Genomic DNA, 23420 nt, shown 5'->3' with positions numbered 1-23420 from the left:
CCAGATTTATTGTTTTATGGATACAGGTTACCAAGAAATGCCACACATGATCAGAAACAATACATCTCATCACATCCATTGTAACATCAGTTTCCAAATTATCCTATTTTTCTTCTTCCCTATGCCACTTTTCTCCCTCTCCAAACTCACCCATCTTCCTCTAAGCAGAGAGTATAAGTTACAAAACAAATTCCTTCCTATTCATTCAGTCAATGCTGAGAGAAAATAATTTTGATAACAGAATGTCTGATTTATTCACAAGTTTGTATAATACCTGGAATCATCTGTCACTTCTTCAATAAAGCCTGATTCACATCTGGGACAAATATATTCCTATAAAAGAAAAAAATAAAGTCATTAAAAAGTTAAGTATGTACTTTCAGAATAATATGCAGTACATAAGCTGATGCTGTGAAATGTTGTATGTGCTTGCTCACTACCAGGATTATATTCTGTTACTCTCCGGCAAACGACAAATTCCACAAGATGTTTGCAGAACAGCTTCTTAAATGGTTCCCGCTAAGAGCTGAAAGAAAGAATGTCTAAGAGATTTTTCTTTTCCTTAATCTGTGCTAATTTTTTAAAAACTGCAATGAATTCACCACCTAATTTTCTCTTCAAATCTAATGAAAAAGACATATTAGTGGTATCAGAGCAATAAAAAGATTATAATATTAATGAGTATAGAAACTGACATAAATAAGACATAAACTGAATCACAGCATCAATCAATTTACAGACTAGGAATTTACAATAAAGTTTTATAATATTTCTAATCTATTTTTTGATTACCAATGATTCCAAAGTAAACTTATTATTCAGATCCGGATTAGTTAAAGAAATCTTCAGAAAGAACAAAATAGGAGGTATCACGTTCCCTGATATCAAACAATACTACAAAGCTACAGTAATCAAAATAGTATGGTGCTGCCATAAAAACAGATCTATAAATCAATGGAATAGAATAGAAAGCGGAGAAACAAATCCCTGTTTACAGGGGCAGTTAATCTACAACAAAGGAGGCAAGCATATACAATGGGGTAAAGACAGTCTCTTCAATAACTGGTGTTGGCAAAACTGGACAGATACAGGGAAAAAAAATAAAATGTGATCGCATTTTCCTTTAAAGATTTTATTTATTTTTAGACGGCAGGGGAGGGATAAAGAGAGGGAGAGAAACATCAATGTGTGGTTGCCTCTTGCATGCCCCCTACTGGGGACCTGGCCTGCAATCCAGGCGTGTGCCCTGACTGGGAATCAAACCAGTGATCCTTTAGTTTTTTGCAGGCCAGCACTCAATCCCCTGAGCCACACCAGCCAGGGCTCAATCACTTTCTCATACCCTATACAAAAAATAAACTCAAAATGCATTAAAGACTTAAATTAAATGTTAGACTGGGAACTGTAAAACTCTTAGAAGAAAACATAGGCATTAAACTCTTCGACACTGCTCTTAAGAGTATCTCTTTGAATATACCGTATTTTTAAGTGTATAATGCAGACTTTTTTTTGCCCAAATTTTTTAGGGAAAAATAAGAATGCACATTTTACGTGGGTATAATGATTACATACCAGGGGTACGATAATGGGTATAATAACCCTGTGTATCATGTGCACAAAACACTGGTGAGCATTATACATGGGAGCACATTAAAGCCAGCAAAATATTATCTCCTTGAGCAAGGGAAACAAAAGAAAAAAAGAAAGAAACTATATTACACTAAAAACCTTTTGCATAGTAAAGGAAACCAACAAAAGTAAAAGACAAACTAATGAATGGGGAAAGATTTGCAAATGATACATCTGGTAAGGGGTTAATACCAAACTATATAAAGATCTGTAACTTGACACCAACCCCCCCAAAAAACCAATAAAGAAATTGGCAGTAGAGAGACATTTCTCCCAAGAAGACATATAGATGGCCAAGAGACATGAAAAGATGCTCACCACCACTGTTAATCATCAGGAAAATGTAAATTGGAAACCACAATGAGATATCACCTCACACCTGTCAGAATGGCTAACAAATGCTGGTGAGGTTGTGGAGAAAAGGAAACTCTTGTACAGTCAGTGGACTGTAAATTAGTGCAGCCACTACAAAAAACAGTATAGAAGTTCCTCAAAAACTTAAAAACAGAGCCCTGGTCTACCCTAGCCAATGTGGCTCAGTTGGCTGTGGCACTGTCCATAAGCCAAAAAGTCACAGGTTCAATTCCCAGTCAAGGCACATGCCTAGGTTACATATAAGAGGCAACCACTGGGTGTTTCCCTCTTCATCTTTCCTTTCCTTCCCCTCTCTCTAAAACCAATAAGCATGTCCTCAGGTAAGGATGAATGGCTCGAGTGGCTTAGCTGGTTGGAGTATCATCCCATATACCAAAAGGTGGAGGGGTTCAATTCCCACTCAGGGCACATACCTGGGTTGCAGGTTCAATTCCTGACTGGGGTGTGTATGGGAGGCAACCAATCAATGCTTCTCTCACATCAGTGCCCCGCCAATCAATAAATATATTTTTTAATTTAAAAAAAAATTAAAAATAAAGCTACCAAATGATGCATAAATTCTACCTTGGGGAGTTTGAAAAAACAAAAACCATAATTTTAAAAGATATATGCACCCCTATGTTCATTGAACCATTACTAGTAATAGCCAAGTAGGGAAGCAACCTAGGTTCCATCAAGAAACGAATGGATAGAGATGGGGGTGGGAGAGACAGTGAGTGTGTGCGTGTATGAGGAAACCAAAGTTTTGCCACTCTGAAGCTGCTGTTTGGGATATTGACTTTAAGCTGTTTATTAAGAAACTCGACCCTGAAAGAAACTTTGACCTTACCTGCATTCCTGCCCAAGAGATTCAGAGAGAAACCTGCTTCAGGAAGGAGATCTTAGGATTTTACCTTAGGCTAAGGTAATTAAGTATGGTAAATAGAGGGATTCAGAAGAGACCTGATAGCTAGGTACCCTATGTGTCCCACTGCTTGAGTTGCCTAGCAAGAATTTTCCTGCCCTGTAGGTTCCACCTTCCTTCAAGTACCTATAAATGGTCCACTCCCATTTCTGAAATCTAAGATGCACCCCCTCCTTTTGAGACAGGACAGTAAGAAGCTAGAAAAATTCCTGGGTAAGTGGAATGGAGAAACTGAGACAAGAAAATTAAACAAGGACAAACCATTGGAACTTACAGCCGGGCAGGATGTTATCTCCCCTAACCAAGGACACTCAGAGCAAATGGTTTACACCTCTCCTCCCTACCCAGAGAATGAATAGCTTCAGCGGCCATAAACCAAAGGTGTGGGGAAGAGAGAAATGCTAATGCAGAGAGATAACACCTAAACAAAGGGAGCTAGCTTAGGAAGAAGCTGTGTTTTTAACTCCCCTTTCAGCTCCCCTACCTCTTATTCCCAAGAGAAACAGCAAGTCTGTTCTGCCCCTAGGAATTTCCTCTATATAAATTTGCTTCTCAAAGCTCAAGGAAAGGTGGATGTTAGGGTTTTTACTCGCCACTGTTAGAAATGCCTGAGAGATTGAGGCGGGAGGAACCCGATGATCTGATCCAAGTGCCTTTATTTGATGCTGCACTTGTGAGGCAGGAGATAGCAAGGAGGAAACTCCAGAGGTTCCCCAGGGCTAAGATAAAGGATATCAGAATGGGGTCTCAGTCCTGTAATAAGTTCAGTTGTTAGTTTTCTGGAAAAGCACAGAATCATGGTGAATCGTGAATACACCTGCACAAAACATGCTACAAATGACCCCTGCTTCATTATAATGGCATTATAATACATTAACATTGTGCGATCCCCGTCTCCGGTGGCCAATCAAGGAAAATCATGGGAGACCACATGCACAGTAGCTTTAAAGTAATATAACTAATTGTACATGTGCAATAAAAGCCTGACAAAACTAGCCACGAAATATCCACCCTGTAAGAATAGAATCCCTCCAGCCCCAGAGGTCAATCTTGGCTTGGAGTTGGCCTGCTCCCACGTTCTGTGGAGTGTACTATCGCTTAATAAATCTGCTCCCTCTTTTTCTGCTATAAACTGTGTTCAGTTCAATTCTTTGTCCACAATCACCAAGAATCTGGTAACCTGTGCCCACCTGTGACACTTGCAGGCGGGCTGAGTTGGATAGACTGCAGCAGTGAGGTGAGGCAGGAATGGGGTTTTTTAAAGAAAAAGTGCAGGGTTTGTGAGGGGATAGAAGAGGAGTTAGCCTCCTGTTCTTCCAGGCAGGTGCCTCAGGGTTCCAGGATGCTAAAGGTTGGTAAAGGGCATGGCTATTCCCAGGTACAGGAGGGTCACTCTGACCACTGGCCCCTGTGGCTGGCATCAGATGTCTATTGTGCACGGTGGGGGAGAGTTTTCATGAAACCCCAGGCTATCAAGCAAGTTTGGACATGGGCAGTCCAGTGGGTTGGAAAACTGACCTGACTGGGTCATGAGCAGTCTGGAGGGCTAGGAAACTCCCTGACCCTTTCAGCCACTTTCTCAGATTGCTAGTCTCTGATATTAACATAAACACAATTATAATCCAGTCGCTATGCCTGCTTTTTGGCTGAGCCCCAGACTCAGTTGCCCTCTGGTTTCACTTTCTCATCTGTCCAAAATGTCTTATATACCCAATGTTGCCTGTCTTTGGAATGTTCACACCTGTATGAATTCCCCATGCATATGTACAGAAACTTAGTATCTATTAATTTGATTATGAGCCCAGACAATAATTTTTTTTTGTTCTTTTTAATATTTTATTGATTATGCTACTGCAGTTGTCCCGTTTTCCCCCCCTTCACTCCACTCCATCCTGCCCACCCCTTCCTTCCCACATTCCCCCCCCTATAGTTCATGTCCATGGGTCATACATATAAGTTCTTTGGCTTCTACATTTCCTACACTATTCTTACCCTCCCCCTGTCTATTTTCTACTTAACGTTTATGCTACTTATTCTCTCTACCTTTCCCCCCTCTCCCCCCGCACCCTCTCCCCTGTTGATAACTCTCCATGTGATCTCCATTTCTGTGGTTCTGTTCCTGTTCTAGGGTTCCAGGATGCTCCCTAGGACAAAGGTTTAGGTAAAGGGCATGGCTATGCTCAAGTTGTTTTTGTTTTAGGTGTGGTTGTTAATAACTGTGGGTTTGTTGTCATTTTTACTGTTCTTATTTTTTATCTTCTTTTTCTTAGGTAACTCCCTTTAACCTTTCATATAATAAGGGCTTGGTGATGATGAACTCCTTTAACTTGACCTTACCTGAGAAGCACTTTATCTTCCCTTCCATTCTAAATGAAAGCTTTGCTGGATAGAGCAACCTTGGATATAGGTCCTTGCCTTTCATGACTTCAAATACTTCTTTCCAGCCCCTTCTTGCCTGTAAGGTCTCTTTGGAGAAATCAGCTGACATTCTTATGGGAACTCCTTTGTAGGTAACTGTGTCCTCTTCTCTCACTGCTTCAAAGATTCTCTCCTAATTTTTAATCTTGGACAATGAAATTATGATGTGCCTTGGTGTGTTCCTCCTTGGGTCCAGCTTCTTTGGGACTCTCTGAGCTTCCTGGACTTCCTGGAAGTCTGTTTCCTTTGCCAGATTGGGGAAGTTTTCCTTCATTATTTGTTCAAATAAGTTTTCAACTTTTGTTCTTCCTATTCTCCTTCTGGTACCCCTATAATTCGGATGTTGGAACGCTTAAAGATGTCCTGGAGGTTCCTAAGCCTCTCCTTTTTTTTTTTGAATTCTTGTTTCTTCATTCTTTTCTGGTGGGCTGTTTCTTTCTTCCTTCTGGTCCAGACCGTTGATCTGAGTTCCAGTTTCCTTCCCAACACTATTGGTTCCCTGTACATTTTCCTTTGTTTCTCTTAGCATAGCCTTCATTTTTCATCTAATTTGTGACCAAATTCAACCAATCCTGTACGCTTCCTGATTACCAGTATTTTGAACTGTACCTCTGATAGGTTGGCTATCTCTTCGTGGCTAAGTTGTATTTTTTCTGGAGCTTTGATCTGTTCTTTCATTTGGGCCATTTTTTTTTGTCTTGGCAAGCCTGTTATGTAAAGGAGCAGAGCCTGAGGTATTCAGCAGGGCAGGGTATTGCTTGTGGCTGCACTGTGATGCTGTATGTGGGGGAGGGGTCTGAGAGGGAGCAATGTCCCTTGCTCTACTCTCTGCCAGTTTTCAGTCACTCCCTCTGCTACCCACAATCAAATTGGGCCCTTCTGGTGCTGCTTCCCAAGTGTATGGGCTTGTGTACATTCTAGATCCCTGTGTGTCTCTCCAAGGAACTCTCCTGTGAGGCTGGGAGTTTCTCTTGCTGCTGCCTCAACCCCCACAGGTGTTTGCAGTCATCAGTGGTTTGAGGCTTATTTCCCCACGCTGGAACTCTGGGTTCTGTGTGGTCTGTCACCCTGTCCACCAGCTGCTGTCTCACTGGCCAGCTGCAGCTTTGCCCACCCCGCTCCACAATCTGCCACCTCACTGAATCCACCAGCCGCTGCCTTGCTTTGAGTCCTCTCCACCCAGCTGCTTGTCTCCGCCCCTCCTACTGGTCTGGATGAATGTTTCTTCTTTATCTCCTTGGTTGTCAGACTTCCATACAGTTCGATTTGCTGTCAGTTCTAGTTGTTTTCTGTTTTTAAATTGTTGTTGTCCTTCTGGTTGTACGAAGAGGCAGTATGTCTACCTACGCCTCCATCTTGGCTGGAAGTCCGAATTCAGAAGGAAAGAAAGTATTAATACACTTTTAGCCCCCATAATACACACACACAAACGGAATAACATTCAGCAATAAAAAATAAAATTTTGCCATTCGTGACAACATGGATTGATCTAGAGGGTAATTATGCTAAGTGAAATAAGTCAGACAAAGGCAAGTATTGTACGATCTCACCCATATGTGAGATCTAAAGAAACACCAAAATGAGTTAACAAAACAGACTTATATTGAGAACAATCTGATGTTACCAAAGGGGAGGTGTGGAGGATGGAAATAAAAAAAATACAATAATCCAAGAATACTGTAAATCAAAATTTAGACAGTAATAAAGAATAAAAAGCATTTATTTGAGCAAAAAGGAGCTTCAGCCCAGGAGGCACGGCTTCAGGTAGCAATCTAAATTGTTTTCCACCCACTACAAAGGGGAAGCCACCTTTTATAACAAAAGTTCCCACCCAGGTTCTCAATTAGGTCCATTTTATGTAAATAAGGTACCCAAATTAAAACAGTTCTGTTTGGAGGGGTCAGATCTCAGTCCCTAGGTAAAGAGACAAACCCAGGATTTCTCTGCAGTTGTTGAATCAGTGCAGGAAATAAGTGCAGGAAGCTGAGAGTTTAGCCTGACTTTCTTCCCAGTACAGAGAGTATATGAGAAGCCCATTAGTAAACAGCCATTATGAGACAGGAGATAGTCAGGAAGGAGGAAACTCCAGAGGTGCCTTAGGGCTAAGATAAAGGACATCAATACAGGACAGAGACCCTGTTCTAAGACTGGCTGTTCCTGCTTTCTGGAAAGGCACTGAATCATGGTGAATCGTGACTGCACCTGTGCAGAACATGCTACAAATGACCCCTGCTTCATTATAATAGCATTATTAATACATTAACATTGTGAGACCCCCTTCTCTGGTGACCAGTCAAGGAAAATTATAGGAGACCACATGCACAGTAGCTTTAAAGTAATATAACTACTTGTACATGTGCAATAAAAGCCCGCCAAAACTAGCCAGGAGATATCCACCCTTTAAGAATACAATCCCTCCACCCCGGAGGTCAATCTCTGCTAGGAGTTGGCCTGCTCCCATGTTCTGTGGAGTGTACTATCACTTAATAAATCTGCTCTCTTTGTGCTATAAACTCTATGTGTTCAGTTCAATTCTTTGCTACAATCACCAAGAACCTGCTTACCTGTGCCCACCTTTGACAATTTTTGGCAACCTAGCCAGGAGAAGATGCCAGAGTGGTAATAAGCCCCCTTTGCTGCCCTGACACCCAGGGATGCCCCTTTCCATTGCCATCTATTCCATTTTGATGAGTCTGATGTTCCCTGATGGAAGGTCAGCCATTAACTAAATTGTGGGCATGGGTTGGGTAGTTAAAAGCCACAAGGGCACCTGCCACTTGCAGACACCCTGATAGGTGATAGGATAACCTGGGCTCAGAACGGGGTTAGCCTTAGCCCCTGCCAGGTGCAAGAAAATATCCACACAGCAGTCAGGCACACTGTGAAAACCACAAGACACTGCCCCACCCTGTGGCCATTCGCTCAATAGGCATAGTTTGACCTTCCATTCAGGATATCAGTCACCACCTCACCTGTGCTATGACTTCCTTTTGCAGTTTCATCAGGCCCACATATGGTCTTTTATGCTTGCCCTCCCCAGCTGACTTTTGGCCTTTATACCTGCACTCGTACCCCACTTGCCAGTAGGAAGGGTTCCTGCTGTCTTTGTACCCAGAATATCTATTTTGGGGTCACTTATAGTCCCATTGCTAAGTATAGTTACAGGAGTCACTCCCACCTTTGGCATGTATATACTATCACTGTAAACAGCAACATCGCCCAGAACTGCTTAACAGGCGCCTGCTGGTCATTTGTTACCAGAATCGCCACAAATGGTCATTTGGGTGGAGCCTCTCTTACCCAATTAGTTGCATTCGGAATTCTAAGGTGGTTTACTTGCCCTATAGGGGAATTTAATTTCCCCATTCAGTCCTTCATGAAGAGGGGGGCCTTTAGATACCTATTGAGGTCCCTTCTGGGGAAATTTCAGACTCAGGTACAATTTCTTAAAGCTCTGGAAAATTAGATAGAATACCTGAAGGCCTTCTCTCTGATTTGGAAGACTCATTTTATAATGAGATAATCTTGGTGCCCCTCTTGATGGTTTACGGGGCTAGAAACTATTTTGCTAGTAAGACACTTCCTTTGCCCCAGTCCAGGATTATAGGAAAATGAGGGTCTCTATAGATGGAGAATACAGGAATGGAAACATACTCAGGCCACCAGGGTAGAGCAGTAGGTCTGGGGTTGTCAGGATTACAGGCAATTGCTCAAGAATGCTGGACTGTTCTTCCTTCCCAACAGTTCTTTGCAGCCTGGATACCTGGTAGGACCATGAATTATGCAAATAGTGTCCAGGGAACTCAAAACCTCTGAATTAAACAGAAAAAGAAACAAAACTAAACTGTGGCAACCCCCTTAAGTCTTTTAGATTTCTGTCTGCCGATACTCACTAGCATTTCTTTCACCACAGAAGTCCGGTAGGACAGTGGGATTCTGGGGGATGCCCTGTGGCCCACTAGGAAAGCTCCTGAGGCAAGAAAAGGGGGATGCCTCTAGATTGCAAGGGAGTATCTTTCTCACTAGGATCTCTTTCGCCAGAGACATCTGGTAGGTCGGTGGGATCCCAGGGGACCCCTTTGTGGCCCACTAGGAGAGCTCCTGAGACAAGCAAAGAGGGATGCCTCTAGATTGCAAAGGAGTATCTGTGGTTTTTTCCTTCTCTTTAGGATCACCACAGTCGAGATGGGAACCACACCTTCCATCCCTTCCAAGTCACCATTGGGTTGCATTCTTAGCAATTGGGATAAATTTGACCCTAAAAATTTAAAAAGAAAGAGATTAGTTTTCTTTTGTAACACTGTTTGGCCCTCATATAAATTAGGGGATGGAGAAATATGGCCTGAAAATGGGAGCAGGAATTATAGTACTATCCTACAGTTAGATCTATTCTGCTGGAGGGAAGGAAAATGGTCTGAAATTACTTACATGCAGACATTTATGGCTCTGTACTGAGATCCCTCACTTTGCTCCGGCCCCACCCTGACAGAACCTACGAGCCCAAGTGTTGATCAATTAGATCAGGGGTGTGTCAAGCACATTTTCACCAGGGGCCACATCAGCCTCCTGGGTGCTTTCAAAGGGCCGAATGTAATTTTAGGACTGTATAAATGTAACTACCCTTAACAGTTAATTGACAGCTCGGCACTGCCACTGAAGAAACAAGGTGCTGGGCCAGATAAAGCAAGGTGGATACCCGCATTTGGCCCGTGGGCCTTATGTTTTCCACCTGTGAATTAGAAGACACCTTCCTTAGTTCCCCACCTGTCTCTCAAGAGATTACGGGGACCCCAGAGTTCTGGAGTCTCTGCCCCTACCTTAGAGGGAGCAACCTCTCTACCACCTTATGCTACGGACAACCTAAAGCCATTAGCTCAGGAAAAATTCAGCCTAGCAGGGTATACTAGGAGTGGTGCTTCTTATCTCCCTTCCACTCCTACACGCCTACCCTTGAGGGAGGGAGCAGGCACTGAAGGCACTGTAAGAGTACAAGTGCCCTTCTCTATAACTGATTTACAACAATGTAAAGACAGGCTAGGGAGTTTTTCAGAGGACCCTTTGCATTTCACTAATAATTTCCAGACTCTTACTTTAGCCTTTAGTATGTCATGGAGGGATTTGTACATAATTCTGACCACCTGCTGTTCCCCAGATGAGAAACAGCAGATCTGGGAGGAGGCCCATAAACATGTAGACCAGCTGCATATCCAGAACCCCAGCACTAACCAGCCTGCCATCCAAGCCATCCCAGACCAGGATCCTGACTGGGGATACAATATTCAGGCAGGAATCTGGAATAGGGATGCAATGACAGATTGCCTACTGGCGAGAATGAGAAACTGCTTCAAGAAACCCGTAAATTATGAAAAGATTAGGGAAATCACCCAGGGCAAGGAAGAGAACTCAGCTCTCTTCAGAAACAGACTAGAAGCCTTCTAAAAATAAACAAACTTGGACCCATGATCCCTAGAGGGTCAAATCTTGGTAGGACAGCATTTTATAAGTCAGTCTGCCCCTGATATTTGCAGGAAGCTTCAGAAATTACAAATGGACCCACAGACCCCCTAGACCAGCTCATGGATACAGCCTTTTAGGTCTTTAACAATAGGGACTTGGAGGAAAGAAAACAGGGAAAGAAGGAAAGGAGAAGCCAGCTGAGCTTCTTCCACTAGCCTTTAGTAGTGCTATTGGCAGAAACCAGACCCATCAGGGGAGCTCAGGGAAGCCTCAAAAGAATGAGGGACGAAAGGATCAGACCTGTTGTAAGTGCAAGCACCCCCGGCACTGGGCAAAGAACTGCACTCAACCACCTCTGGGACCCTGTCCTCTATGTAAGAACGTCAGTTCTGATCCCTGGCAGTGGAAGATAGACTGCCCCTGTTCCGAGTGTAAAGGGGTTATCACCGAAGGCCACAGCTACTCTCGAGGGCTGAGGGTGCCCAGGGAAAAGGTCGGCCCCAGGGAATACTCATATTCCCATCTCTACTGAGGAGCCTGAGGTATCTCTGTATGTGGCAGGTAAGAATATCAACACTCTTATTGATACTGGGACCACTTACTCTGTAACTCTTACTCTGGACCTCTTTCCTCCAAATCAGCAAAGATAATGGGGGTCAAAGGAAACCTTAAGGCCTATTTCTATACATCCCCTATCGATAGGGGACTCAAGAGTTGGAAATTTTTAGTTTAAGGTAAATAGTTATAAGCCTAGCAAGCAATGTATATGTTAAATCTTTTGTTTCAGAAACTACAGATAAGGCCCATCCTGGCTCCTGGGAAAACAGCCGACCTCCTGGGGCACTGCTAAACATTACCGACCTCCTGGGGTACTGCTAAACATTAGCGCCTGGAGACAACTGGAGGCACCCAGGCCATTGTTTTAGGGAGGGGCAAACAACCACCTGCCCCTGGAAACAGCTAACTACCCAGGACAGGGATGTTGCAGTTTCTTCTACCTGACCCTCCTTGAATTTCAAAACCCCTCACTGCACCTTGTTTATCCCCTGCTATCAAAACCTTGGCCTGGAAAGAAAAGGGAAGATGGTCTATTAGGGTATGAACCCACCAACTTCTCAGATTGCAGGCCATCTGAATAAAGGACCCATAAAGATTCAATCGCTGTCACTGCTTATTGGGTTTGGTAGTGACAAGCAGCCCTAACTCCGGTGTCTTTTCCAGTTTCACTATCACTATCACTTGCCAACTTGAGAGTCAAATATTCAAACATTCCTTTTTGATTGTTCCTCAGTGCCCTATTTCTCTGTTAGGCCAGGACCTTTTAGCCCATACGGGAACCATCTTGTTCCCTGAAGAGCCACTTGAGTTAAGTAAGGTCATGGTAATCAGTAGTAACCGAAACCAGGAGGAAATCCCAAGTTGGGTTCTGGATGCAATAAACTGGCTAGTATGGGAGTCAAGGATTCCAGGAAGAGCAAAGATTGAGTTACCAGTTAAAATCCAATTAAAACTCAGGTCAGATTATCCTCACAGGAAGCAGTATTCTATTAAACGAGAGGCTTTGGAGGGGTTACAGCCTATCATAACTAAATTTATACAATGCTCATAGTTCCTTGTCAATCTCCTTGCAACACTCCCATCTTACCAATGATGAATCCCACGGGAGAGTACAGGCTAGTCCAGGATCTAAGGCACAGGTGGCAAACACAAGGCCCAAGGGCCGAACCCGACCCTCCACCTTGTTTCTACCCAGAGGAAGCACTGAGCTCCTTGCCCCTAGTTAAGGAGTAGTACATTTATACAGAGTCCTAAAATTACATTTGGCCCTTTGAAGGTAACCGCGAGGCTGATGTGGCTCCCGGTAAAAATGAGTTTGACACCTGATCTAAGGTTAGTCAATGAAGCAGTAGTCCCTTTACATACAATAGTAGCTAACCCTTATGCAGTGCTCTCGCAGGTACCTGGTGATGCTAAGTGGTACTCAGTGTTAAGAGTTGAAAGATGCCTTCTTCTGCATCCCTTTGCATCCAGACTCTCAGTATTTGTTTGCTTTTGGGCGGACTAATCCAAAGACAATTATACACCAGCAATACACTTGAATGTATGGCAGCAAGGGTTCAGGGACAGTCCCCACCTCTTTGCTAGGGTATTAGAGAAGGATCTTAGACTTACAGTTACAAGCCGAGCCACTTTATAATATGTAGATGACATACTAATCTGCAGCCCCACCAAGAAGGCTTCTGATCAAAATACCATCCAGACTCTGAATTTCCTAACTGAAAGAGGATATCAGGTATCAAAGAAGGCAGCTCAGGTTACCAAACAAAGAGTAAATTATTTAGGGTATATTTTGACTCCTGGGTCTAGGCAATTATCACAGGAGAGAATTAAAGCCATTACTGAAATAACTCCACCTGCTACTAAACAGCAGCTTCACTCCTTTTTAGGAATGGCAGTATTCCATAGGATTTGGATCCCCAACTTTAGGCTAATTGCCAAACCTTTGTACAAAGCTTCTAAGGGGCAGACACAGAATTCATTATATGGGAAAAGGAATGTGATCAGGCTTTTAAATAAAATCAAGCAGGCCCTAGTTCAGGGGTGTCAAACTCATTTTCACCAGGGGCCACATCAGCCTCATGGTTGCCTTCAAAGGGCCAAATATAATTTTAGGACTGTATAAATGTACTACTCCTTAACTAGAGGCAAGGAGCTCAGTGCTGCTGCCAGGTAGAAACAAGGTGCCGGGCAGGATAAAACAAGGTGGAGGGCCACATTCTATCCGCGGGCCCTGTTTTTGCCGCTTGTGCCTTAATTGAAGCCCCAGCCTCAGGCATCCCTAACTTAAACAAGCCTTTCCTCTCTTACACATAGCAGAGAAGCAAGGAATTAGCTTCACAGGTCTTAGTCCAACGACTAGGGAATAAACCTCAACCCCTTGCATATTTCTCTAAAAAACTGGATACTGTAACAAACAGGTGGCCTCCATGTCTAATAATAGCAGTTGCAGCTACAGCCATGCTAACCAAGGAAGCTGGTAAACTAACTCTCCGGCAGAAGTTAGAGGTCTTAATTCCACATCAGGTACAAGGGGTATGTGCTGTTATCAATAAAATCTGATGCACCTATAACTCTGGACTGGTTGAAACTAACATAAGGAAAATTTATGAACAGGCAGAGTGGCTACATAAATATAGTCAACAAGGCCAAGGAACTAGGGTACCCTGACCTCCTGGCTCCCTAGCTTAATGTAGCTATTATCCCTCTTAGGTCCATTAATAACACTGTTGCTCTTACTACTTTTAGAATCTTGTTTGTTTAATTTACTTGTTAAATTTGTATCTTTTAGACTTCAGCAGTTCCACATCAAATTGATGATGTTCCAGGTTTTCCGACCAATCCCTGAAAGTGATGTTGAAGCTGACCAACATACAGCGCCTGTGGTGGCCTGAGGAGTTCCTCTTCAACCTCTAGATAGAATAGGGCGAGAGTTTTGTGGTTCTCGATAGGCAGGGACAACTGCCCAATCTAAACCAAAAGAAGTTACAGAAGAACGATCTTTATCCTTCAACAATCCCCAAAAGATTTTGAGAACCATGTCTTTTAGGGGGGGAAGTTGAGGCAGGAAATAGTCAGGAAGGAGGAAACTCCAGAGGTGCCTTAGGGCTAAGATAAAGGACATCAATACAGGACAGAGACCCTGTTCTAAGACTGGTTGTTCCTGCTTTCTGGAAAGGCACTGAATCATGGTGAATCGTGACTGCACCTGTGCAGAACATGCTACAAATGACCCCTGCTTCATTATAATAGCATTATTAATACATTAACATTGTGAGACCCCCTTCTGTGGTGGCCAGTCAAGGAAAATTATAGCAGACCACACATGCTCAGTAGCTTTAAAGTAATATAACTACTTGTACATGTGCAATAAAAGCCTGCCAAAACTAGCCAGTAAATATCCGTCCTATAAGAATACAATCCCTCCACCCCAGAGGTCAATCTGCTTGGAGTTGGCCTGCTCCCATGTTCTGTGGAGTATACTATCACTCAATAAATCTGCTCTCTTTGTGCTATAAACTCTGTGTGTTCAGTTCAATTCTTTGTCTGCAATCACAAACCTGGTTACCTGTGCTGACCTGTGAAAATCAGGCTCTTACTAGTTATAAAATTTGGGCCCCCACTACCATGGGAAGTCCATCTCAGCAGATAAATTCCTCATCAGGATTTACACTAAATGAATCTTTGGAGTCCACAAATGAAGATTCATATTAAGTATCTTTATTCAAAATTTTCTTGTTCATTTATTTACTTGCACATCACCTACTTCTCCCCATTAACAAATTACTCCTGTAAGAAAAAAATATTTGTTATTCTACAGAAATGTTAATTCAATTAAGTAAAAAATTCCATTAAGCCAATTTCCATTTCCTATAGGAGGGAAATTATCCTTTACCCTTTTAAGTTCTTCTCACTGGACTAATAAAAAAATGAACACAATACAGGTTAACAGGAGAAGACCAAATTAAAAGTTTAATAACATCCAAACCTCCTATATACATGGGTACAGTGACTAACTCTCCCAAATGGTGGAAGCCATCACCTTAAGTTCTACTTACGGCTAAAGTCAAAAGATGATGTTGGGGGTAGAAAGTTAAGATGATGGGAAGTTACCAGGAGAAACACAGTAAACAAGGTTCAGATTATTATGCAGATTTAAGTCCAAGCCTTCTCCACAGATAGTGAAGGCAGGCTGAGTAAAGTGAAGGAAACACCTTTACAAATGGAAATTTCCCTTACAAGTGTAAATGTCCTTTTACAAAGGGTAACTTCTACTTCAGAGCTTCTCCCGGGTCTGCTGTTTCTTAAAATTAACCAACAGAAAATAATCATCATTCCGAAGGAGCACACCCTGAGGTGGCACTCTCTGCTCTCCGTCAGTACCACAAATCTCTCTTTTAAATAAATAGTATCAAGCTTTGGGCTGATAAGAAAGACACTTTAGAGAATGCCTTATCATAGTTTTTAAACGTATACTTTCAACTACTGATTAAAGTAGATTTGGGAAACACATTCTTTTCATTATACTACATTAATTGAAAATAACTATGCTTTGGATTGGCAGCCATCATGAACGACACAGTGACTACCCAGACCAGGAAGGTCATGACTAACAGACTACTTCTGTGGAAACAAATCGTCATTGATGTCCTTCACCCTGGCAAGGCAACAATACCCAAGACAGAAATTTGGGGAAAACTACCCAAAATATATAATCAGGCCACACCAGATGTCATCTTTGTGTTTGTATTCAGAACCCATTACGGCAGTGGTGTTACAGAACAGACCTGTGGGGGGGACGGACGGACACTATTACCGAACAGACCCTTCTCCTGGGCTCCCCCTGTACTAGGTTCGCTTTGCCCGCTGCCAGGGAATTATAGCTCTCAATGTCAGAGATTGGTGAAAGGGAAAGGAATTATTTACTCAAAAGTTATACAGACTTAAGAGTAATGACTTATTGTCTTCATTAAAATCCCAAAGTCCCTTAAAACACTCCCCCCTCCCCACACACAGTCCTTCCTTCCGCACTTTGCCCAGTCTGGGGGAACTGTATCTCAGGGAAAGAATAGAAGTCTATGGCTCAGGTAGACCCCAGTTCTTCCCGTAATCCGTGCCTGGCTGGCAGGACTCCCTCGGATCCCAGCACCATCAGCTGTGTTGTCTCAGTGATCTCCATTCAGTTCTTAATCCAAAACCATGTGGCACCTTCTCATGGCCCACCAGGAAGAGTCCTTTCACCCCTTTCCTTCCCACAGCATCTCTCCTGCATTCTTCCAAGCTACTGAGAGCTCTGCTTCGCTGCTACATCTTGCTTTCCGGCTTCCTAAACTGCATGGCAAAGGGAGCCCCAAAGCCGTGTGGTCCCCTTCCTTTCTTGCCAAAGCTGCATGGGTCCCCACCCCCCACCCCACAGCTGCCCTGCCTGGGTTTAAATCCCAGTACCAATCTTCCTCTGCAGTCCCATTTCCGACTCTTCCCACAATTGGCTACACCTGCCAGCGTTCCCATACTTCTCCAGCTTTACTGGGCTGCCACAGTAAGTCCAGGCAGGCGTGGCCCCATGGTGTGAAGCCAATCATCTCCAAGCTCTCATGCAGGCGCTACAACCAGGAGGGGTTGCCTCCCAGTTACATCCTGGGTGGAAGTCACTCCCATCTCCCTGGTTCAAGGCATGGCCACAGCTATTTAACATATCCATAAACCAGTTAAAAGTTATAGATATGTTAAATGACCATGCCTGAGGTTAGGTGTAAAACTGCTGCAATGCAGAACAACTCTCAAAGGTCCCTCTCCATATGTCCCATCCCCCAGTTCAGACTTGTGGGGGTAAGAACATCCTATATTTTTAATATTTCCTGGACACCCTGTGTTCTGGACCCCATTACAAATCTCTCTTTCAGGAGCCCCCTGGCTGCACCCTGTTACAGTAGCAAGACAAATGGCTTTGGCATGATTTTATGATTCCTTAGATTATGCAAAGAAAAATGAACCCAAACACAGACTCACAAGACATGGCCTATATGAGAAAAAGAAGACCTCAAGAAAACAGAGAAAGGAACACAAGAACAGAATGAAGAAAGTCGGGGATGGCACACGCCAATGTTGGTGTTGGCAAAAAGTGAGCTGGAGACTGGACAATAGGAGTAAAGATTCATCAGTGACTTTATCTATGGTGATTATACAGATTTTTTCATGAGAAGATCAATAAACTAAGAATTTTAAAAAAGAGAAAAGAAAAGAAACTATAGTTTGCTGTAGCTTGAGTGGAAAAGTTTATGGCAAGGCCAAATGAGGCATGGGAAATTTAGCTGCCATTCATTCAGCCCCTTCTTCCTGAACACAATCCAGGGTCTGAACCTTCAATCTTAACCAGCTCAGACATCTACTTAAAACAAACCAAGAAAAATCCTGTCCCTTAGATGATGATTCACATAAAACCAAATTCAGAAGTCATATATGAGGTCTGTCCAGAAAGTATCCAGCCATGTGCTATGCAAAATGGAGACACTTATTGAAGACACAAGAAACACTGTACACATAGGACAATGATGCCTCAGTACCCTAAGTAGGCATCTTGGGACTTCACACAGTTGTCCCAGCATTTCTTCCACTATTCAAAATACGTGGCAAAAGCCTTTGCTGAAATCTCCATTAGCTACCTTGTTGTATATTCCTGAATCTCAATGACAGTCTGAAATCTCTACCCTTTCAAAGGTGACTTTAGTTTTGGGAAAAGCCAGAAGTCGCAGGGTGCCAAATCTGGGCTGTAGTGGGCCTGAATCACCTGGGTAATTTGATGTTTCGCCAAAAGACTCTGAAAGAGACATGATGCATGAACAGGCGCATTGTTGTGATAAAGCTGCAATCACCAGCTGCCCAGAGCTGCGGTCTTCTGAATCACCTGAATAGTTTCCACAGAGGATGTTCAACTTTAAAGCAAAATTTGATGCAGATTCATTGCTCTACTTCCTCAGTCATTTTTAATGCAATGGCCACAAAGTACACATGCTCATTCAACGGTGTCTACCACCCACACTGACTAGTACAGAAGTCATCATTGTTCATGCATGTACATTCCAGTCCACTCTCCTTTGTTGCCAGGTTTCATCGATGTCATGCAAACCATTCTCATTATTTAATAATGGTTTGCCTTTTTTCAGACAGACCTCGTAAAAAAACCCTAGAATGTCAATTTGCTGAATTGCAATAAAAGAGTTATCAAATGGGCCATGTACTTTCACTATTCAGTATAGTGTTTTTCTTTTTTAAAAATATTTTATTTATTTACTTTTTTTTTTTAGAGAGAGGGGAAGGGAGGGAGAAAGAGAGGCAGAGAAACATCAATGTGTAAGAGATGCATGGTTGCCTCTCACACACCCCCAACTGGTGACCTGGCCCAAAACGCAGGCATATGCCCTGACTGGGAATTGAACCAGTGACCCTTTGGTTGGCAAGCCGGCACTCAATCCACTGAGACACACCAGCCAGGACTCAGCATACTGTTTTTCAATAAGCAAATTTACCTGGAAAGTATCCTGGCACTGAGGAAAAAGCTGTGGGTTCAGAGACCTAAATTCCAATCTCAGGACTTCTATTAAATATTAAAGTCACACTACCTTTCTGACTCTCAATTTCCTCATCGGTATGTAAAATGATAGCTTGCTTCACTGCTGTATTATTGTAAAGTTAAGATGTTTATAAAATACCTAACTCAGTGACTGGTATATTAGACAGACATTTAATAAAGATAGTTATTATGGTTATTCTAAGGTTATAATCACTCGCTAAACAAGCAAAGAATCAGGGTACCAACACAAGTGGATATAGTTTGTGACATCATGCCAGAATAGCCTAACATATCCATCCCCAGTATAAGCATCAATTAGAGATCCTCAAAATCAAGGACCTGGGATTCCATTCCCTCTGGGTAGTACCAGAAAAGCAGAGTTTGTTTGCCTCTGACTCTTGAATTCTTTCACTGCTGAACACAATTCACACAACCTCTTCCATCCTGACAGAATACAATACTATTACTTGTCTACATTTTCTTAGTTGCAATCACAATTTAGTCATGCCCTACACTGAGATTGCAACCCAGGCACGTACCCTGACTGGAAATTGAACCAGTGACCTTTCCATTCACAGGCCAGAGCTCAATCCACTGAGCCATACCAGCCAGGGCAGTCCCCACAAGGTTGTAATGCATTCTCTTCTTTTCTTCCTCATATTTCAAAGGATCAATTATCACAAAATGTGACGGTTTGGAAGGACAGCGAACCAGGACCTATTTATATTAAGTCCTATAGTAAAATTTACATACCTTTGAACTTGATATAAATTTGTACCTAATATTTATTCAGGATATGAAATATAATAAATACTATTTCCTAATTCCATAGCTTTGCTTTTTTTTTTTACCACTTCACTATCAACGTCTGAGGGCCTTATTTTATCTAAAACAAAAGCCTATTTTCTATCACTTCTGACAGTCAAAAATCTAAGATAATAATATTGTTACTCATAATCTCTCATTCATATTCTGAGTAACACATGGCCAAACTGTTCAGAACTCTTAATTATAGGAATTAGGAACACAAACTAAAACATCACACATCCTAGGCCAACTCAAAACTCCCTGAATTTCATGTTAAACTCACATATCTAGGTCAAAGACCCTGGTATTTTCTAGAGACTTTTCCCATAATCCCCTTTGATTACCCCTTTTCAATCCAGGTTACATTTCCTTTTCAAAAGCAAGTGAACCCTAAAATAAGACAGTAAGACTTCTGAGTTATATCCCCAGTTCCATCATTACCTTCATAGTCTTTGTGAAGACCTGTTTCTCCATCTGTAAAACTAGAGCACAGACTTACTTATATAGCCTTACTCTCTCTGAGGTCCAGGACAGGGCAGCAGATTAAAAGGCTTCAAGACATACAGGGAGGAAATAATGGTCCACAATCAGGGTGAGAGCTGTGGGGGAGCTTTCTCCCAGACAGAAGTGCTGGCACAGGCCACTGTTTCTTTTCTGAGTCCTTCCCCCACAGAGCCAGCATGAGGTACCATAGCTGAAGACTCTAAAACCTGACTCACACTGTTTGCCCTACCCTGGTGATTACCTGAGGCTCTGCCCCACCCAACTTTCAGACCTACCCAAGCTATTTCCATATGAATGGCTTATCTTGGTCCATGCTTCAGATTTTCCGAAATTCTCTCAAACAAGCAGCATCTGGCCTCAGCTAGCCCCATAGCGGTATCTCCCTAAGTTGCCCCAGACCCAGCACTAGCAGTAGCCAGCCTTGGTTCACCACCTGGCCTCTTCTGGGTACCTCCAAACCCAACACAAGTAGCAGCCATCGGAAGACTGCTTTCTAGTTAATGTTGTGTGACTCCAGACAAAACACAGGAGGTGACTGACCTTCGATGTGCAAAAAGCAATCAAGGTTCAACCACAACAGGAGTGTATACAGAGCCCACACAGTGGGTGTACCCTGAGTATCTAGCTTGGGTAATAATGGAGGCTGTGCCACTAAACCACTACAGGTGGTTTAAGTGCCACTACAGGACACTGAATACATTAAGCCACTCTATCAAGCCTGGGAGACACAGTGGCTCTACCTAATACATAAAAACAAACACAGAAAGGCTGCCAAAATGAGGAGACAAAGAAACACTGCTCAAATGAAAGAACAGAACAAAACTCCAGAAAAAGAACTAAACAAACTGGAGAAAAGCAAACTATCAGAGGCAGAGTTCAAAAGACAGTTTATAAGGATACTCAAGGAAATTAGTGAGGACCTCAACCGCACAAAAAAGACCCAGTCAGAAATGAAGAGTACACTAATGAAATAAAGAACAATTTACAGGGAATCAACAGTAGAGTGGAGGAAGCCAAGAATGAAATCAGAGATTTGGAACATAAGAAACCAAAAAACAACCCATCAGAACAGCAAAAAGAAAAGAGAATCCAAAAAAAATGAGGATAGTGTAAGCAGCCTGTGGGACAACTTCAAGCACACCAACATTCACATCAGAGGGGTGCCAGAAGGAGAAGAGAAAGAGCAAGAAATTGGAAAACTATTTGAAAAAATAATGAAAGAAAACATCCCTAACTTGGTGAAGAAAATAGACAAGCAAGTCCAGGAAGCACAGAGTCCCAAACAAGATGGATACAAAGAGTGCCACACCAAGACACTTCGTAATTAGAGTGCCAAATGTTAAAAACAAGATTGAATGTTAAAAACAGCAAGAGAAAAGCAGTTACCTACAGGGGAATTCCCATTAGACTGTCATCTGATTTCTCAAAAGAAACTTTGCAGGCTAGCAGGGATTGGCAAGAAATATTCAAAGTCATGAAAAGCAGGGACCTACACCCAAGATTGCTCTACCCAGGAAAGCTATCATTTAGAATCAAAGGGCTGATAAAGAGCTTTCCAAACACGAAAAAGCTAAAGGAGTTCATCATCAGCAAACCAGTATTATATGAAATGTTAAAGGGTCTTCTTTAAGAAGATCAAAAATATGAAGGAAATGGCAACAAATATCTATCAATAACTGAAACTAAAAAACAAAATAAATAAACAGGAAGAACAGAAACAGAATCACAGATACAAAGAATGTTTTGATGGTTCCAGATTGGAGGGGGATGGGGATATGAGTGAAAAAGATGAAGGGATTAATTAGTACAAATTGGTAGTTACAGAATACTCACGGGGATGTAAATTACAGAATAGGGAAGAGCCAAAGAACATATATGCAGGACCCGTGAACATGGACAACAGAGTGGGGATTGCCTGAGTCAGCAGGGTGGGCTCGATGGAGGGGGACAGTAGGAAAAAACTTGGGATAACTGTAATAGCATAAACAATAAAATACACATTTTTTAAAAAAGACTACTGGATGCTGACCAAAACCTCCTTGTCCTGAGGACTTAATGATTAAGCAAAGAAAGCGAGGTAGGTGAGTCATGGTGCTAGTGAGGCCAGCTTGAGTCAAAGGAAAAAAGTAAAAATAAAAGGCCAAATGAAAGAAAAAAAGAAAGAAAACATCAGGCCACAGTTTTAATATATAAAGATACCTATACAATTTAAAAGACTCTTTGAAGAGCTGTGATTCAGTTTCAAGCCCTAAATGCCTTGATATTTATGGTCTCACTCCCTAAAAATAGTAATATTCACAACCTTCATTATTTTGTTCGTTCATTCTAGGCCATGACTGAACAGTGACATTATCAGGGAGTCCAAACAAGAGTGTATAATCAACCGACCTTCTTTGGCTCATTGTGTGGCAAAGCAGAAAATGAGGTCACAGGACAAAGCATTACTTGATATAAGCTTGATCAAATACATGGACAAGAAGCCAATTTTCCTAAGAAAAACAAAGACTAAACTACAAGAATTACCAAAGGAAAAGTTAACCTCATACAACATAATATAGCCAGGAAAGTTTTAGTCAGTGTTCTTTGACTGCTCACAGTAAAGGTAGCAAGAAGGGCACAGACATAAAATAGTAAGTAATTGACCTGGCTGGGTGGTTCAGTTGGTTGTAGCAACATCCCGTAGAAAAAGTTGCGTGCTCAATTCCCAGGCAGGGCACATATTCATACCTAGGTTGCAGGATGGATTCCCGGTTGGGGAATGTACCAGAAGCAACCAAATGATGTTCATTCGTTCGTTCCTTCCTTCCTTCCTTCCTTCCCTCCCTCTCTCTCCCCACATCCTCCCTCCCTCCCTCTCTTTCTCTCTCTCAAATCAAATATATCCTCAGGTGAGGATTAAAAAAAATGGTAAATGATCCAAGACACTTGTCTTTAGCTCTTGACAAGAAATTCTGCAATGTTCCAAAATAAATTAAAGTAAACAGAGAGTGGGACAAAGGAATAGAACAGTCATCCTGTTAATAACAGAAAACCAGCTAACAAAAGATTGCTCATATTCATGCCTGTTGGAACGCCATTATTAACTTCCAGGTGGCTATTTCCAAGATAATCCAAAAGAGGGAATAAACAGGTGCCACAGAATACCAGGAGCCTCTGCTTCTTTTTTATGCAGCAAACATGCTAATGTTTTCCACCTGG

The 23420-nt window shown here is 42.4% G+C and overlaps 1 protein-coding gene and 1 pseudogene across 1 annotated transcript in view; one reads left to right on the top strand and one right to left on the bottom strand.

Annotated features, from left to right (window-relative positions):
• RNF115 (ring finger protein 115) overlaps positions 1-23420 on the bottom strand; it is a 74298-nt gene that overhangs the window by 39354 nt on the left and 11524 nt on the right. The window contains exon 2 of the mRNA XM_024574644.3: positions 275-333. Coding sequence (XP_024430412.1) covers positions 275-333 — 59 coding nt within the window. The remainder of the gene's footprint in view (positions 1-274; positions 334-23420) is intronic.
• On the top strand, positions 15836-17466 carry LOC128779590 (small ribosomal subunit protein eS24-like; annotated as a pseudogene).

Source organism: Desmodus rotundus, chromosome 12 (genome assembly GCF_022682495.2).
Source record: "Desmodus rotundus isolate HL8 chromosome 12, HLdesRot8A.1, whole genome shotgun sequence".
NCBI lineage: Eukaryota > Metazoa > Chordata > Mammalia > Chiroptera > Phyllostomidae > Desmodus > Desmodus rotundus.
This window is presented reverse-complemented; position numbering and strand designations above follow the sequence as displayed.